The sequence below is a fragment of the Tasmannia lanceolata genome, unplaced genomic scaffold (genome assembly GCF_043159265.1).
Source record: "Tasmannia lanceolata isolate RefF3 unplaced genomic scaffold, GAP_Taslan_0.1 ptg000016l, whole genome shotgun sequence".
NCBI classification, from domain to species: Eukaryota; Viridiplantae; Streptophyta; class Magnoliopsida; order Canellales; family Winteraceae; genus Tasmannia; species Tasmannia lanceolata.
Window position 1 is genome coordinate 7,369,747 of NW_027518693.1, and position 20,464 is coordinate 7,390,210.

The 20,464-nt window shown below is 36.3% G+C and overlaps 1 protein-coding gene across 1 annotated transcript; it reads right to left on the minus strand.

Annotated features, from left to right (window-relative positions):
* Window positions 1-1,007: 1,007 nt before the first annotated feature.
* Window positions 1,008-19,735, minus strand: LOC143848073 (uncharacterized). The gene is made up of 14 exons (XM_077356869.1): window positions 19,493-19,735; window positions 19,169-19,343; window positions 18,256-18,343; window positions 13,121-13,220; window positions 12,944-13,017; window positions 12,728-12,799; window positions 11,109-11,186; window positions 9,443-9,567; window positions 7,544-7,616; window positions 7,289-7,350; window positions 6,819-7,199; window positions 4,821-4,923; window positions 3,961-4,178; window positions 1,008-1,350 (listed from the first exon to the last, which is right to left on the minus strand). Exons 2-13 carry the CDS (start codon window positions 19,249-19,251, stop codon window positions 3,981-3,983), a joined length of 1,437 nt encoding a protein of 478 aa, XP_077212984.1. The 5' UTR covers window positions 19,252-19,343; window positions 19,493-19,735; the 3' UTR covers window positions 1,008-1,350; window positions 3,961-3,980.
* Window positions 19,736-20,464: the final 729 nt, after the last annotated feature.

A 20,464-nucleotide genomic window follows, 5' to 3' on the forward strand; every position in this document is an offset into this window, starting at 1 on the left:
ATTTTTTTTTTTGAACGAGAACCATTGCCTGGAAATAGTTTTTGACCATCCATTTTCAACAAGGAAAAGTACATGTTTGGATTGAGCAATTGAGGTGTTTTTTAAAGTTATAAGAGATCCAAAGCAATACCAGTAAAATGAAATGTTTAGATCTTTTCTATAGTGCTTCTCTCAATAGACATATGTATAAGCCATATGCTGAGTTCATGATTACATTGAGGTACAGTTTTGGTGTTTTTTTACTGTAAACAAAGGTAAAAGGAGAGTTTTTAACCATATCCCTTAATCTACTATCCGTAAACGTAGACACACTGCCGAACCACGTGTTTCTTCCTCTCATATTGTCATTGGTTGTACATCGACTCTCTCTCTCTCCAAATTATATACTCCGTGGGTTCAAACAAGTGGAAATGACATCCCAATATCTCCACTTATATGCTTGGTTGCGCAGGGGTGGCTCGGAGAGTAGTGGAATAAGAAGTAAAAATGGAGGATACAAGCATAGAGGATGAGTAGTATTACTACTCTGAGAATAATGGAATAGTGGTAAATAGTGTTCGGTTGCGCAATAGTCCTCTCAAAAAGTAGTGAAAAAAGTAAGGGTTTCATTACAAATATAGAGAGTGAAGAGAGAGAGATAGGGAAGAGAGAAAGAGAAAAGACAACCTTTTTCCATTTTTCTTTTACCAAAATTTTACCATTTTAGTAGAATTTGGTTGGAAGCTGAGTAAGGGGAACATTGGTGCCACATGAGAGCCACATGGAATAAAAAGCAAAAATGATGTCCCAAGCATGTTGGGAAGTCAAGTGGAGTTTCATTGCAATTTTGGCAATCAAACAAGAAATCGGCAGAAATTCCAAATGAATGCCGAGCATTTGTGCAACCAAACGTACGGGGAAATCAAAATATGTGGGACCCATCAGTTTAAACCTAAGGGACACCAAGGAGATCTAATTTTGTTCTGCAGAGTACCACCTTTTCCATACCCATCTCTTTGTTACTCAGATTTTGCTACTAGGAAAACCAGCTTTTAGTCAAATGAAATATTTTCGTTTCTTTTATGTACTAAAGGCCAACATACAATGGCCGAGGAAAGACACAAAATGAAGATTGCTTAGGATTGCTTCAATACTTATCATGAGCTGCTAAGAGAAAATAGAGGGAGGTCTGAATTCCTGATAAGATATTTACAGGGAACTGTAAACAAAGGGTGATTAAACCAAATAATCAATTACCAAACACTCTTTGGTGAAGGAAGTATGGATCTTTGGCCGTTTGTTGCAGATTTTGCTTTCATATCATCAACTTTGAAGCGCATTGGCCAAGAAACAGATGTTGGAATCTGACAACTGAAGCATGTAGTGAAAACCAATGTCATCAACTGATTAAGAAGAATGTGAACACATACATACATATTACTCTAATCTTGTAGTGGGTGACCTTTTCATGTTTGGTGAATGAACGAGGTATTATAATGCAAAACAAATATAGAGCATGAAAATCTAGAGAAGAATAGTAGCTCAATGAGTCACACTATTGGCAGCTCCCATCTGTTTAGATCATCCACAATGCCATGGCCTTAAGATGGTAAACTGATGAAAATATATGTTGCAATTCTACGGATTATCATATCAATCAGAACAGAGAAAATGAAACACGATTGAATAACAAATTAACAAGAATTCCATCTTTTACAGAGAATGTAGTGACATGCAGTAATGAGTAGCTATCTTCAAAACAGGATCTTCCAAATCAGCAAAAACAGGATCTTCCATATTAGTAATTCTAGATTGACCTAGCTTGGCAAGTTTCAGCTGGATTCAATCAGCTTCCATCAACATCTGTGAAGATGATGTGCTTCTGAATTCTGATGACTAAAGAAGTTCAGAATGTAGTTTAATGATGGAATCACATGCCTTCTAAGATATCAAGAACATATTGATTTTTGGAGCAAATAATGACTAGTGATAGGGATAATAGGGACATATTGACTTTTGGAGCAAATAATGACTAGTGATATGGATAAGAGGATCTTTGACACTAGCAATTCTAAAAGATCCCCTTTGTCTGGTTCACAAGAATTCTACAAACTTTCTTCAACAGCAAAAGGTAAAGATGGTCATTTTAAGACTTTATGGAGGTCAAAGGGCTGATGCTATTCAGGTGCTCCTTGTAAAAATTTCAAGGAGCACAAGAGCATCTTGAAATTTTTCTTCACAATCGGAGTTTGTTGCTGCTCTACTCACAGTTTTGAAGGAAGATCATCTCATGAAGATGTGCACTAAAATATGAAGGCTGAGTCCAGGTATTAAGTCTATATCCATTTTGAAGCACCTACATTGCCATACTTTTCCTCTGATACCATGTGAAACAACCAATTGCTCCAAAAGCTTTCGGAGCAATTGGTTGTTTCACATGGTACCAGAGCAATTGCCTCACGGCAGGTACCGGGTTCAAAACCCAACAACTCCTTGATATTAAAAATCTACGATTACGGCTAACCCAAAAGAGGGGTCACACGAGCCACATGTACGTCCAACCCAAAAAAGGGGGGTCACACGTGAGGGGGAGTGTTGAAGAATAAATGATTAAATAACACCAACTCTAACAGCTTAAGCTTCTGGAGCAATTGGTTGTTTCACACCGGTAATACAGTGCCCATCTTCTAGCACCTCCATTGCAATTGTTGTGCTCCAGGTAATACAGTTCCCCAGTCTTCATTCATGATTTGGATTAAAAAGAGACAAGGAACCAATTTATGCCAATCTTAATTACATCACAATTTGTTCTTAAAAGATGGGCACTGCAATAAAAAAAATTGAAGGAAAACAATAAGGTGTTCTATGTTTAGCAAGCTAGCAAATCATGGAGGAAGCCTCCCTCAGGCCATCTCCTTGAATTTTAGCATTTCCGACGGTCAAGTTTTTCTAGTGTAATACCGTGGCACCAATTGCCTCTTGTTTTGCTCTTTTTTCCCCTGCTTCTGACCTAACCCTTTATCCTGTTATGTTATTTTTCCGTATCTTTTGTTTTGCTCCTTTTTTTCTGCTTCCGACCTAACCCTTTGTCCTATTATGCTATTTTCCTCTGTTTCCTTAAATAAATTCTCACCAGTTGAAAAAAATAAAAATAAATAAATCATTCTGTGTTCAGCTTCTTGTCGAAAGTGAATCACTTAATACCATCACATATGCATTAAAAGTGTAGTGTAGTAGTAGCTGATGTTTTCTGTAAAAAGTCCCATAGATTGGTTTTGTGTATTGGCTACACCCTGCTACTTCTTTTGTAATGGCACTAGCTTTATTAAAATATCAAAAAATAAAAGCTAAAATGTATTCAATAAACACATGCTTCAAAATAGTATGGTTACTATTTTTAGTCTTTTTCTTTCTTGCATTTTATCTATTTTTCCTTAAGTCAATGTTGATTTCTGTCTTTAGTTATTTCAAAAAATCAAGAAAAGGAAAAATTTGGAGCAACAATGACATAAAATGTAGATGCCTACATTGAAAAACAAGAACAAACAATGGCGCTTAAATATAGGTCTTACAAATAGTGGGTGACATAAATATAAGAAAGCTTAACTAACACCAAGAAAATGTATAATCTTAGCCAGAGGCAGACTTGCAAGTAATAAACCAACAGATGTAACAGCCAATCTCAACAGAGTTAATTACCATTTAGAAATGTCAATTGCAAATATATTAGTCCAATTTAAAATGCAAAACAGGGAGTGAAATTAACAAGGGTCATGTTAGTCATTTGTGACAAGGCATGCATGCATTCCCTGTTCTCATAGAAGTTGTCTGATACAAAATTTTGGTGCAGGATGACATCATTGAAAATTTAGACACAATTAGTCTAAACACACGGAAAATCATTATTTTTTTTATTTTTTTTTGAATGGTAAAATCATAATTTGTCTACACAATTTTAGTGAATAAGTAATGGTCACTTACAAAATTCAAAATGATGTGGATTATCTCTTAGTAGCATCGATAAACATGGCCCGAGTCCAATGCTCAATGTCCTCGCTCTGTGATGGAGGAGGGGGGAAGGTAGGATGCTCCACAATATCCCACTCTTCGGCAAGGCTTTCGGATTTTTCAGTATCAGCCATCTCATTTGTATAAAGAAAACTGGCGGCAGAGTTTGAAAGGTTGTCAAAAGTGTTTCGCTGATGAAGAAAATAATAAATTCATAAGACAATGATAAGCGTTACCTATATGAAAAAGATCACCTCGCATGGTTCTATAAGATTACCAAAATATCATTCGTCTTTCCAAGGATCTTTGAACTAAAATGAGCAAAATGCAGAGCGAAAGAGAAAGACATGAAAGAATGAGAAGCATCTATATCGGGCTCAACTCAAGGAGAATGGCTGTGTTGGAATGAAGAGGGAAAAAAGACACAACATGCCAATGAATTTTCAATGGACATAGATATCCTTTTTGTGTTGATGCCATAATTGTGGACAATAGAGATAGAGTTGTGAAAGTGCGAGTAATCTATTTTCTTCAAGTTCCTATTGATAATTTAATTCACTTCAAAAGAAGCATCTTTCTATTTCATGAAAAAAAAAAGGATAAGAAATTGTGCACCAGGAATTTTGGTCGGTTGAGAAAAATCCAGACGACCATGGCTTTCATATTTTAGTAGACAAATGCAGATTAGTTCAATGCATCATTGACAGTAGCTTTGGTAACAGCATAGTTCATAACATCAATGAGACTTCAAGTAACATGGGAAGTTAAGGTTACATTTCATTAATAGTCAAGCATAATTTGATTTCAGAGCCTTGCCAAATCAAGGGTTATACCATGAGAGGTGTTGTATGTGCGCTCTCCGATAGGCTGCTGGAAGAAATGGCCGAATTTACATGCCATACAGACTTGTTCAACGGTTGAAACTCCCTACGAGATCTGGAAAATGAGAACAACTGGTTAAGGACATATGTGAGCATTTTCTTTTATAATGCAGGGGTGCTTGCATCTAATCCATGAGCATATGATTGCACGCATGCATAATGTCATGCAAGATAAATATTAAAAAAATAAAGGAACCTTACGTGCTCCAATCATTTCTAAATGGTGATGATATATCTACCTATGTCATAAAAATGAAGGCATATCGCATCACTTGTTACACTGATTTTTTAAGAAAAATGTTACATGGATTTTCTGAATGGGTGACATACCCGTGTTGGATTCCAATACTTTAGTATTTGTTGTGACACAAGCTAGATCTCTTTTAACTAATTTTTCTTAAATACTACAACAAACTCTCTTTTATCTATTTTTTTCCTATATAAATATATACGTTAGGAAAAGGTTTCTGAGCTCGAGCTCAGCTTGAGCTAGAGCTCAGAAACCACTACTCCCATAGTTGGTTGAATCATCCAACCCATTTAGTTTATAGGTTATGGTTATGATTTGTGGAGGTTTAGAATGGATGGCTAGAAATTATGGTCCTATAGATCGGATGGTTAGGATTATGGTATGGAGCTGGTTTGTTAGGAACACCCTATCTATGTGAGGTAGTATAAAATAGATGGGTTGGATGAGTCAAACTACTATGGGAGATGGTGTATTCTAAGCTCTAGCTTAGCCTGAGCTACAGCTCAGAAACCACGCCCTATATATATATATATATATATATATATATATATATATATATATATATATATATATATAGAGAGAGAGAGAGAGAGAGAGAGAGAGAGAAGTGTAGCCACACATACATGTAGCTAACTTAGCTACACCGACGGCTTAAAATACAGTGGGCTCACATTGTTTGGGTGATCCAAACCATTCATTTGATAGGCCCTCACATTGATAGGGTGTACCCAAAAAATCAGCTCCATAGGATCATCCCAACCCTTCAAACTGTGGAGGCAAAAATTGACAGATTTGTGAAGGTTTTTACACGTCCTTTTTTGGCTCCACAAATCTTAGGGTTGGGATGATCCTTTGGAGCTGATTTTTTGGGCACACCCTATCTATGTGAGGGCCTATCAAATGAATGATTTGGATCACCCAAACAATGTGAGCCCACTGTATTTTAAGCCGCCAGTGTAGCTAAGTTAGCTACACGTATGTGTAGTTACACTTTTCTCATATATATATATATATATATATATATATATATATGTGAGAAAAGGGTATGTACTCCCTAGTAGAGTAGATAACTTATCTACTCCGCCGGCTTAAAATATAGTAGGGCCCACTTTGTTTGGGTGATGCAAACCATTCATTTGATAGGCCCTCACATAGATAGGGTGTGCCCAAAAAATCAGCTCCATAGGATCATCCTACGCCTTCAAACTGTGGAGGTAAAAAATGGGCAGATTTGTGAAGGTGATTTTAACCTCTACAAATAGAAGGGTTGGGATGATCCTATGGAGGTGATTTTTTGGGCACACCCTATCTATGTGAGGGCCTATCAAATGAATGGTTTGCATCACCCAAACAAAGTGGGCCCCACTGTATTTTAAGCCGGTGGAGAAGATAAGTTATCTACTCGATCGATTGGATACAGTTTTCTCATATATATATATATATATATATGTATGTATGTATGTATATTGGCATTTTGGTTATGAAGGTATTTTGGTTATAAAAGTCCCTTGCATTTTAATAAAATTTTGAAGTTGCTCTGCAAAAATTGAGTAGCATGCAGACTACACCCAAAAGCTATTTAAGTCTGCGTTGATTTGACGGTTTTCAAAGTATGATTTTTGCAAGTCACAATAAAACACTTAAGCTCTAATGAATACATAGGATAGCATCACATAGAAGAAGGGCTGAGAGCAATATACCTTGAACGTGCCGCTTTCAAGGAAAGAACAGATTGGACTTCCTTGGAAGAGGACAAAGTGGTCAATAACTTCACAAATGCTTCAAAAGTGGATGTATCCGAGGGAGCATCAAGACACAATGAATTATAACAGTATGCGGTAACACATGCCACACTTTTCTTCAGAAGCGATATCCCTTTCTGAAGGTCCTTGTGAGTTTCAACTGAAGGTGGAGAGGCAGAAGAATAATTAAAACTACTATTTCCAGCAGAGTCCAGTTGGGGTTTCCTTTCTGACTCCATTGAAGTGACACCAAAGTTACTAGAACTTCTATCGGACCAAGAATTCTCCCCATTGGGGGAGCAAAAATTCTGGCGTGGTATAAAAAGGGGATACTCATTACTGCATGGAAAACATATGATCACTTTTGTAGGTTGAAGATTTTAAGCTTAATTGAAAAGATGAATGTCTCCACACAGAAAATATTCTACCTTCGGTATGATGGGCGGGCATCCCAATAAGAATCTCGTTGCCATATACGTGAGCATGAACCCTGAAGCGACAATTTCACATTAAGAATAACAAATAATTACCTGAACAGCGAATATATACCATAAACATACCCTCCAATTCCATTTCAAAAAAAAAAAAAAAAATCCTTCAATAACTGTCAATTGTGAATTTTCCAAATGTTGATTAAGATGCTTAGATCATTTTGCATAACATGCATTGTGATTGAGGCTTACCGCGAAACCTGAATTATGAAGTGCTGGAGCAGCCAAGTTCTGGATGACAAGATTCAGAAGTTGTGCCATATATCTGTTATTCAACAATTTGTGTTTAGCAAAAGAACATAATGACTTAAAACAAGAATATCTCATTTAATAAAACCCAATTATGCAATAAATTGATGAAGTGTTAAATATCTGTCCTTGTGTAAATATCTCTCTTTTTGTTTCATAGTAAAGTGTTATTTATCATAAAATGAAAAACCTATGCGGTTCTTAAACTATTTAAATATAGAAAGAGTTTATGTGAGGAACAGAATGAACAGTTATGCATAGAAAAACAATTTGTGTTTAGTAAAAGAACATAATGCCATAATGGCTTAAAACAAGAATATCACATTTAATAAAAACCAATTATGCAATAAATTGACGAAGTGTTAAATATCTGTCCTTGTGTAAATATCTCTCTTTTTGTTTCATAGTAAAGTGTTATTTATCATAAAATGAAAAACCTATGCGGTTCTTAAACTATTTAAATATAGAGAGAGTTTATGTGAGGAATAGAATGAACAGCCATGCATAGAAAAACAAATGGGAAATAGAGTAACATGAAATCAAATATTCAAAACCAAGGTGCAGTGCCAAGGATTACTCGACAAGATAGATTTCATAAATAGGATTTTTCCAGAAGTCTAGAAAGAATATGCCTTTCATTTTAGTTCTGAAAGTAGGACTGCACTGCTTTGGAAAATAAATTTCTTCACCAACATGGCCTCAAATTTGAATTGTCAATGTGAAAAATTACAAGTAGGATTCTCATCGGTACAACCAAAGCCTCTGTTGCACTTTACGGGCCCATGACCTCCAATCACTGAATCAGTGAGTAAGACGTACCATGCAATTTTGGGGCCGTTTGGATACACGGATTTTAGAATCTTGGATTTCCTCAAAATCCTGGATGGGAGATGAGAGAAGTAGACTGTCCGTCGTTTTCTGATTTCTCGCCCTTCTTTCCGTCAGCAAGAGAGTAGGAAATCATCCAATGTTTCCAGGTTTTAGAAATCTCAGGACGGGGGAGAGATTTCTAAAATCTGGATTTCTTAAAAATTCAGGATTCTAGGAAGAAGTGAAACAGACGGTCTCCTTCTTCTCTTGTCCCCCATCCTTGATTTTAAGAAAATCCAAGATTCTGAAATCTGCGCATCCAAACGGCCCCTTAGTTTTGAAAACTAGGAATTCTTCCTAGGGCATTTCTTTCATCGTCTTTTTGTTTTAAACATTTACCACCATTTCTTATCAATAAAAGTTCACATAATGAATTCTCCAAACTTTCCCAACAAATGACACCAAGTAAGTGCCCTTCCAGTCTATTTAGAAGGTAGGAGCTAAAGAATGGAGACATGTTTGAGGCTATACAATAGTACTTCCATTTACTCCCAATTGCACTAGGGGCACAAATCCAAATGAAGCAAGAGTCACTAGATCATTGGTTATTCCACCATAAATGTTTGGAAAGGTTGCCTCAGCTGCTAATTTGCACACATGATTTTTTAACTGATTTCAATAAAAACTTGATGGATTACATCGTGTAGCTGAATGGGTTTGAAATGGACTAATACTCTAGTTGATTTCTGAGCTTTCTCTAGAAAATTCATGTCCACAAAGCTGGAGGAGTGATAGAGCTTTAACAATGATAGTTACTAGGGCAAAAATTGTGGCTTCATCAATGAATAAGATTGCGACACTGCTCGAATGCTAGAGAAGTAATGATTTACAGAAAGTGACCGATGAAAGAATGAGGTGCTTCCGCAGCAAGTATATCTACCAAATTTATTGGAATTCAAGTTTGTATAAGAATGAAATATATTAATTTAAAAAATATATAAATAACTGGGTTTCCAAGTAAGAATCATTAACCCCAGTGAGGCTGAAAGCTCTTCAGGTGGAACTGAACGAGGATCAAGTCCTCTAGGCAAGCGTGCATTACATATTTGATCATATTGACCACCAGACCCATCTTTTCTCTCTCCATCTAAATTCACCTGGATCATAAAACAAATCCATATCATTCAAATGTATCTGAGGAGAGCCAATTTGCAGTATTTTTTTTATAAAGCTAAAAATCGAATCAACACATGCTCAGGGTCAACTAACAGCAACTTTCAATTTATTGAATATAAAATTACTTCATCTTGATACAGATAAAATCTCTGATTTACGCGATCTTCTGATACAGCCCATTATGTTATTGTTGGTACACCTTGACACATATGGACGTACTGTCAAAAGTATTGATTTAAATTGGTTGTGTTAACAATTTTTTCACCGTGTCAACCATTTTGAGATGCAATCATTGAGAAAAAGTAACTGCAAATTGTGGTAGTGGGAAAATTTAGGTTGCTGCCCCGGGTTCCAGGATAAATTCTGGGTTAGAAAATTTGTGGTAAGTGGGGTAGATGAGTCCTATTATTGTTTTAATTTTTTTATTATTACTATATATAATTTCGGTTTTACTTTACAGCAGTCAGCCTCTGCTTTTATGTCCTTTTTAATTTGAATAATATACCAATTGTTTTACTTACAACAGTCAATCATTCTCTTTTTAATTCTTTTCTTATTATTATATTGATGTTTTAACTTAATAATAATCAGCCCCCCACTACTTTGTAGTTTTTTATTATTATATATTTCACACACACACACACACAACTACTACCTAAAAATGCCCTAACAGACAAGAATTAACTAACCTAGACTCGAACAATAGTTTTATCAAACACTTAAGAGGATGCAAAGTGATGGAACCTACAGGATGTCATACGTACCTATTGATCCTCAATTAATATTGATACTGTCACCCCTTTTAATGACATCCACAAAAATGATAAGGATGCCCATAAATGATAGACACATTAAAAATTTAGGGAGCAAGGAATAGTCTCCCCATCAAAGCTGTAAGTGACAATTCCAGAGTTGTATCCCGAGCTTTGGAAATGCAAAAAATAAAATCTGTTGCAATATGTATTTACAACAGATTGTATGCATATGACACAACTGGCATGGGTTATTATACCGTTATAGCCATAGTTACCAAATTTACAAATTATTTGAGAAATCATGAGAAGTATCTATATCATAAAAATCATGAGTTTTTTTTTTTAAATAAATTGTGAATTTATTGAATAAATCTGCAATTTACCTAATAGTTTGCCACTTTTTTTAATATTTAACAATTTTATTAAATTTCCATGAAAAATTAATAAAACTTTTACAATGAGTAAATTGGGACTTGAACCCATGACCATTAAAAAACCTCAAGTGAATCAAATTGACCAACAAGTTGCGGCTTTCAGTTATATTTTATTAAGTACACACACACATATACGTGTGCGTGTGTATTAAATAAAAAACATGAAATTTCTTGATCGTTTCCCAACATTTTCTCATTTTTTATCATTTGCCTCATCAAACTATTGCCAAATTCGAAGTTGATTGTGATAACAAGATCACTGATAATCAATAATAACCACTCACTTATTATAGTCAGGACTCAGGATAAATGCAAGTTTAACTAAATTCTTACCCGGCGTAGTGAGAACAATTTGCATATCTGCTTTATAACCACCGACTGCTTGTGAAGACGTTCAGAGGTAATTGCCATCTGCAATCCATGCAATATCATGAGCATTGATACAGGGTAGATTAGAAGCCAATAAGAATAAATTACAGAGATTAGTGAATTCAAGCACAAGATCCTAATAGTAGTTATGCCAATATGTATACTGTACCCAAATCGAAATACTAAAAGGAAATCAAATTTTACAGTAGTTTTAAGTCTATATTTTCTACTAGAGCACTTTAGACAATATTTGAATAAGTATGAAAATGTCCGAAAAAAAGGAAGGAATAAAAAAACAGAAGAAATTGATTAAATGTCCATTTCCCACGCACTAGCACAATTCCAATTGCAACTATTAAACATTATCAAAGGCATGGTTTTAAATTTCCCCGAAACGACCGAAATGTTTCCATTTCCATCTCCATCGAAACGAAATCTCAATGAATTCCTTCCACGTTATTTCCTTTGAAATTTCAAATTTTCGACTGAAATTCTTGAAATTCAACCTAAATGGTCAGAACGAAAAAAATGGAAAGATGTTATGATATACATTGTATAAAGCAAATTTTTTCTCAAAACAAAAAAAAATCCTGCATAATCTATTGTAAATCGAAAAGCACTGCAAATCGAAGAAACACATTTTTCCTCGTAACTCCAAGTGGCATTGAAATAGAGTTGGGATCCTTGGAGGGGAGAATGATCATTGTACTCTCTTATACTTCATTACATTGTTATTCTTTATTGACTTTACTATTCCAGACATGTGCAACAACTCATGTCACTAGGTGTTCGATGTGATTAGGCCATTATGGATGGCTTTCTTGCTTATGTGATGGTTTCTAAGTACATCTTTGTTCTTATTCTAGAATTCCCCAAAGTTTCATCTTAAAATTTCATCATTTGCATATGTTTCCATACGTTTCTGTGATTTTACAAGATTTCCACCGAAACCGAAATGTTTCGGTTTCTATGCCGACCGAAACCAAAATCGAAATTTAAAACCTTGATAGCCTTGATAAAATGTAATGGATCAGTTGATTGACCTATGAATCATGTATCATTTTTTATAAAATAAAATAAAGAAATTCATAAAAGAAAATGCAACGGAACATCCTGGAGAGACGTTAGAATGAATTGAACTAGATGCCACCATTCACAAGCATTCACATGGCTGATGCCAGATGCCCTGTTGACTTCAATCTCAGATATACTGTGCCACATGCATGTTCCACACGGATTTTCTTTCTTGCCTGTGCATGTTGCTACTTGAATCATGCTGGCCTGTTTCCCAATCAATGACTCCTTGAAGCAATGAAATTCGCAAGGACAGAATCCAGCAACATCCGACTCCTAACAGGTCTTTAATGGACCCTAAAGCTTCAAAATCCCTCTTGTTTACTTCTTTCTTTCAAGAAACAATAGAAACACGAAAGAACAGGACCAAGAGAGAAACAATTTAACAACAAATCTAACTAGGAACATGAAGTATATAAATAATCTTGCAATTAATTATGGGTCCCCAAAATGTGCCAAGAGTGAAAGATGTATTCAAAGATTAGCCAATTATGAAGGAGGGTTCTTACATGCCCTAAGCTTTGAGTGCATATAAGGTTAGGGTAGAACTTTTCCAGCTGGTCCACACGATTTCTTTCCAACTGTAGTCAGAAATGCATTATTACAACCACAGAATGACATAAATAAATCATTTTCATTGATGCTAATAATCAAACTTAATGGTGGCTTAAAACAGACAGTTCCAATGTTTATGAACAAAACAAGATGCAGAGAAGTTCTATTACCGCAACAAAAGCTGATTCCAACAACCCATATCTAACTTTCAAATCATTAGATATCTTTTCAACCTGAGCCTTCCCTACAAAAACATCAGTTGTCCAAGATGTTACCGTGAGAAAGAAAAAGAATCTGCAAAATCGAAATCCAGATAGAAGATGCACATTACCTATGAAGGGACCAACCTTGAGAGAGTCGTTTTTTAGTAAGATGGAGCCTGTCTTTCAAACAAGAAAGTTTCTCAGTTTGAAGTACTCTCCAGTTGAGCTGCTCCTCTGCTTTATTCTGGTGAGAATGAAAAAAATAAAACGTAAATGGAAACCTCAAGGAAAAAAGAAACCATAACTGCATTGCGTGCCTCAAAGTGTTAAGAGACATCTAGGACTAATGATAGCTCCTGCCAAAAAGTTAAAAATAGAAATCAGAACATGGCAGTGTGTCCCAAAATACAGATTATAGATAAAATGAAACAGAATCCTTTGTAACTTCAAATACATTGCACTTGATTTGAAGTTCCATATTCTTTGTTGTTCAATCATGGTAAACCTTTCCCATTATAATGGCTAATAGATCCACTCCCAACAAAGACCAACCGCAACGTAGTAATAAGGGTACTATATTGGATTAGTTCTTCAGAATTTCAATGAGGTAGAAACCAAAACCAATTAACACTGACTTTACATCTTGAATACTTCATTGAACTATATCCATCTAAATGTACGCCCTATGTGAACATTTATAAATTCTTCACTCCTCAAATCAAATCGGAGTCAACAGCATCTATATGATTAACGTCGGACACCTTTCTAAAAAAAGGTTATTATCCACTTATTGAAATGCATTACTTTTATACCTGAATTTCATGAGTGTTATATAGTAAGCATATTATAACCAAGAAAACTTGGATGAAAAATTACTCTTCTTTTTCCTTTTATTTTCGCAGGATAACTAATAATCTATTATTAGAACAGCATAGGGCTGGCAATGGGGTGGGGCGGGGGCGGGGGCGGGGCAAATGTTGCATTCCTCGTCCCCGTACCCGCCTCGGGGAAAATTCCCCGTCCCCGCCGGGAAAAAAATCCCCATACAATTCCCGCCCAATGAAATAAGAAATGTGAGAACTACTTACATATAGAATATAAGACAAACTTAAATCATAAGCATATTTTTATGGAAAATGATATTTGCACAACCTCAGTTGTCTTTTCTTCATTAATTTGCTCATGAGAGCCTTTGGTAAATGAAATGATCATTTGATAGATCTTCAAATTTTAAATAAGTTATTTTTTATGATGCAAGGTACTAGTAATGAATCGGGGCGGGGCCAAGGTCCGCCCCGTCTCGCACCGGGGATTTTTTAAAAATCCCCGTCCCCGCCACATCCCCGCGCTAGATCGAGGAATCCCCTCCCCGAACGGGGGGGGGGGGGATCCCCGGTTTTCCGGGTTAAATTGCCAGCCCTAGAACAGCAAAAGTGGAAATGTTAAAGTAAAAGTAAAGAATGCTCTACACAAAGCTCTTGTTCATACACACCTTTCCCAAGCTAAAATGCCTGCTATTACAATGTCTTTTTGGAAGATACAACTAAAAGATAAGGTGATAATGCTCGCTAAGTCCCGCATCATCAATAATACCCACTACATATAAGATCCTAAACTACTCTTAGATGCCCCTCTAATTATTTGTTTAGATTTTTCTTTCAATGGATGCCCATCTAACTATATTTAAAGAATCCCCTTTAAATGGTAACTTCCCATCTAATCTTTCACAAATAGCCACAAACCTTCGAAGAGAACATTAGTATTCAGCCATTAGAACCTGTTAAAGTATAAAAGATAAATAATGCCTTTCTCCAACAGCTTAAGCTTTTGGAGAAGTTGGTAAGTTAGCATGGTATCAGAGCCAAAGGTCTCGAGTTCAAACCTCCCGGATAGCAAAAATTCACATGCGATGGTCGGCCCAAAATGGGACCACATGTGCCAGGTGTTTGCCAAGTGGGTCACACGTGCCGGGGAGTGTTAAAGTATAAAAGATAAATAATGCCTTTCTCCAACAGCTAAGCTTTTGGAGAAGTTGGTAAGTTAACAGAACCTTTGACTCCTAATAGGATTCTAGGCTAATCTCATATGTCCTTTAGAATCGATAATAACTCTTCCTAATCCGACGGGACCCATTGACATATCGAGCTTCTATCAAAGTTGATGTTGATGTAGCCACTAGGCTGTTCATTCCAATGTGCTATTATCACTTCATTGATTCACTTCCTATACGTATCTCCAACTAAAATCTAGATGTTGTACAACCACTCCAAATTACTTTCTTGCCAATGCCAGCACATAATCATACCCCTTTTCCCTTCACAGAAGTCTCCATATTGGAGTGACACCATCATAAAATATTCTATCATTCCATCCTGATCATATCCCTCAAAGTAACCACTTGACCATTGCTGAAAAAGATGATTAACAACTTCAGGGAATTGTCAAATCAGCAAGAAATAGCACAGTGTGTACTGTAATTATAGATAGCACGGTGGGAATAAGGGAAGTGATATATCTGCCCCTTTTGATTACTTGGGACACCCAGCAGTAGTGTACGTGGCAATCAACCCCATTGAATCCTACTGACGTGAAGTACATCAGCCCCTCTGCCGTCATTGATACACTGCTGCTGGGTGTCCCAAGTAATCAAAAGGGGCGGATACATCACGTCCCTAGGAATAATGAATATGAAAATTAGGAAAATATTACTATTAACAACGAGGGGGCAACATTGAAGTTTTCCTACCTTATTGGTCATTGCGCTAGATAGCTTGAAATTGCATGAAATACACTGGTAGGTTTGATAAAGAAGCATACCCAAGATACTCTCTCCAAACAACTAAGTTCTTTTTTTATGTAGGATAACCCAAAGGGCGCTTTTGGATTGCCGGAATAGGGAATAAGAATTGGGATTTGATTCCATTTCCGCCGATTCTAACATTTGGGTCCGAAAATTTAGCGGAAAGAAAGATCCCGGACAAAATTTCGGTGGATTACGTTACCCACCAAAGAGGTGATATTCTCAATTCCTGTCTCTCTCTCATCTCTCTCTCTCTCTCTCTCTCTCTCTCTCTCTCTCTCTCTCTCTATATATATATATATATATATATATATATATATATATATAATAAAATGCCTTCGCCCTCCAAACAAATAGCAAAGGAAAAGGCCATGTCATCCACTTGTCAATGTCATTAGAGAGGAAAACCTCCATTTTTCTCTCCCTTAACCAAATCAACCAAAGGCCATCTCCCGATTCATGGCAGAGGCTCACCCATCTTCTACTTGCCATTCCAAAATTCCTGCAGCTCATTATTCTATCAAAATCCCAAGTGTAGCCCACTGTTCTATCAAAACCACAAATCGGCTGACTCTTTTTCAGCAAGTGCAAGCTTTGTGAAGCTGGAGGACAGGAGTGAGGAGATAAAGATTCATGAGCTGTTGCAGGAGCCTTTGCTGGCAAGAAATGCGGCGGAATGGGGCCAAGGCAGAGGCATATGTTGGGGACTTCATGCCAGTTTTGAGAGGGTGTTTGTGTTGGTTGGTGTAAAGAGGAGAAGGAGACATGGGATGGTTTGAGGGATTTGTAGCTTTGTTTTAGGGATTTTCTCGTCAGGTATTTTAGTGTAGGAGATGGAGATATTGCAAATATTTTAGAATGAGGATTTCTTTATGCCTACTTATTTGATCCACTTGTACATGAGATTTGAGTTCGTGGGTGATGCTCGAGAAGTGTTTGACGAAATGCACACTGGAGATTTTGGTTCTTGGGATGCGATGATTCTAGTGCTTCCCCAAACACTAAAATCGGAATTGAGATTCTGTTTACAAGGGGAATTGGAATGAGAAAGGAATGTGATGTCAATTCTAGTGCACACAATCTCCTTATACGCATTTTTAGAGTAGTACCTCATTAGCAATCAGAGCACCATCCAGGATCTGATGCTCTTGAATAAAAGTGGACTACTTAATGGATATGACTTTGTAGATCACCTTTTTTAACCTATATATTATAACTTTACCTAGAAATCATCTTTCTCTTTTGACATGATTGGGAATTTGCTCCAAAAAATTTCGATTTCAAAAAATAAGGCTTGTTTCAAGGAAGCTTGTTGGTGCCAGAGCGTAAAGTTTGCAGAAGTGGTGTTGCAATTGGCAACTCAAACCAAAGTGGTGTTGCAATTGGCAACTCAAACCTCCTTTCCAAATTTGACAGTAGAACGGTTCTGAGTGACAAGCACCATGTACAAAGGAGGAGAACCTTAGACATTTTCAAGGTAGGCAAGATCCTCTGTGGTATATCGGCACTGATTCGAAAGGTAAAGGCCTGCCTTTCGAGAAAGAACAAGCAAAGGTATGAAAGTGGAGGATTTGGATGGCCGTGGGTCGTGAAGCATAACAAGAAACACTAGAAAGATTCCAACAAAGGTAATAAAAGTGCAATATGCAAAGAATTTCAGGAAGTCTAAGAGATGATATAGTTTTTTTTTTTTTTTAATGGTACGACATAGATAATTGTTGTGGCTGTAAATAACATTGAGGAGGCCTTGAACATGAAACTTACTTTTCCACAAGAATACAGAGCTTGCTGCCTGGAAGAAAATATCGTAACAAATTTGCATATTGGAATACTCATCAAGACAAAAGATGTGTATCCATAAAAGTTTACCCAATCAACCCTTAAACAAATTTCCACTGCCTATATTATCCTATTCAACTATTTTCACCCCAACTCTTTTTGCCTGACAATCATTTTCGACCAATAAATGAAAACCCTTAAAAATAAATTGATGGAAAACATCTTGCTCGCTCAGGAATAGTGAGAGCTTAACTTGCAAGTTTTGATTGCCTCCCTCCTTGAGTAGTTTAGATACAGTGGTTTCTTTTGTTTTACCCATTTTCTGTGTTTTTCTTTTCTTGTTTTCCTTGTTTAGACATCCTCGGTCTTGTTGTTCTTTGGTGTGTTTTTAATGAAATCTCTACCATTCAAAAAAATAATAACAATAAAGTGATGGAAAACAAGAGTTCATGAACCCTATCACTAAAGGTCAGTCTCTTTGGAAATAAGCCTTTCCCTTAATTTTTAATGTCAATTGATATACAAGAATGGCCTATTTTCTAGAGAATAAGTTCTAATTTTCTCGATCATCACTAAACTACTTAAACCAGTGACTAGAACCATAGCTTATTAAAGATAACTACGAAACAATATGGAAACATCGCAATAAAAAATTTGAGATTATGACCCTAAGAAATCACAGAGCGAAAGCATGGCAAACCTTAGCAATGAGCTCTCCATTTATTCTCATGTACAACGAATCCCGAACACTCTTCAATGATTTCAAATATGCATTGTAATCATTTAATCTGCAACGAAAACAATATCATTTAATTTTAAGTTTCTATGCTAAAGATCCACAAAATAGCCAACATGGTCTTGATTTATAGTGGGCAAGAGAATGATACTAAAATTGACCTTGAAGTTCAGTATTTTATTTTTCTTTTATATCAACAGTTCAACCAACATTTCACAATTTAAGAGATCCGATGCTAAAGAAATCATTATTTTTTCTTTTAACACGACAAGGAAATCGATTGTAAATAAAATTAACCAATTGTTCATTTGACAACAAGCCTCCATTACTTTGAATTCCTTTCGAGCTCAACTCAACTAAGCCTTCGGTTCGTCTACATGGATCATTTTTTTCCATTCTATTCTATCCAAGGTCATATTCTCTGTTATGTTCCTCACCCTCAAGTCTTTCCTCACTGTTTCTACCCGAGTTGTTTTCTGTCTGCCCCTACCTCTTTTTACTCCAACAACTTGGCACGAGTCACTTCTTCTCACTGGAGCATCCAAAGGCCTACGTTAGATATGCCCAGACCATCTTAAGCGGTGCTCTCTCATCTTCTCCTCAATTGGTGCCAGCCCCACCTTTTTACGGATGTCTTCATTTTTAATTCGATCTAACCTTGTGTGGCCGCACATCCATCTAAACATTTGCATCTCCGCTACACTCATCTTATGCACATGCTGCTTCTTGGTGGCCCAACATTATGAGCCACACAGCATGGCTGGCCTCACAGCTGTCTTATAAAACTTTCACTTTCGAGCTAAAACAATAAAATGACAACGCTATGGAGCTGAAAAATCTAAGCAGTCCTTAAACAGCAGCTTTGAGGAGAACTTACCTGTAATTGACGCAGACAGCACAGATTGAAGCAAGATTTGAATTCTCACATATAGCGCAATTACTGGTTTTCCTTGCCATCATGTAATTTTCCCACCAAATATAAGATCAGAAAGCCACACCGCAGTTTAGTCGCGCCACAATTCCACAAGGAAAAAAAAACTGATAAAAACACCTAGGGCAAGAGTAGAAAGATCATGAACTGAAAAAAAAGTGCAATCAACCAGATATCATCAAAAGGAAAGAAAACAGAGAAATTCTAAACTTTTTTAACTAGAATTCAGAGCTTCGAAAGAGAAAAATACTCAGCGTTTATATCATACCTGTAAATGATAACCTAGATTTCCTATTCCAGTTCTAGGCTTCCAACGAACACGAATTAGGACGGTTAAAGTACGGATTTAGAGTTTGAATTTGAAGAATTTTGATTTTATAGAGGACGAATCAAGGATTCGTAGGACCGAATTCCTAAACAGATGATTGAAAGATTCAGAGCTTATAAGAAGAAAATAATATAAGAGTTATGAAGGAAAAGGGAGAGGTTGGGGTTACAGGTCTCCTTTCTTCTAAGGAACTCTTTTTATAGAAAGAAACGTACGATTTTTAAAATCACATCGATTAGGTAGGCATAGCCTTTTGATTTTGGATGGACGGTTAAGATTAAAGTCTTCAATAGTCCACATTTAATCGGTAAATTGATATCGATATAGTTAAGACTTAAGAATAGGTTTTATAACATTATTATAGATTCGAAGTCTATCTAGTCTATCTCATCCGTGGGACGTATTGCCATATTATAATAGATGGCACCACTCAAGGAGCTATCAACATTCAATGACATCTACTGTAATATAGCGGGAGGAAAAAGAAATTTCTTTTATTTTTATATTGGATTTACACGTCATCATTACTCTTTTACCATTAACTACTTTGCTGATATCTAACATCTATCTCTATGATAAATTATTTGAGGGTAAAATCGTAATTTACATACAAAAAATACCGACAGTACCCTTTCTATGACAATTACGGAAAAAAACTACCAAGAAGACGTAAAGTAAACTATCAAGAAGACGTAAAGACATATAACAATGACGAAAGAACTACTTTATATTACGCATGCAAGACACTTCCAAAATATCACTTCCATAGATCGGACGGTTTGGATCAACCTATAACCCTCTATAGATCGGAGGGTTCGGATCAACCTATGAAAATTATTTTTGAGGCACAACCTATGTAGGCAGTGGCCCATCTAATGGACGGTTTGGATCATCCTATGGTACAGGCCATACCG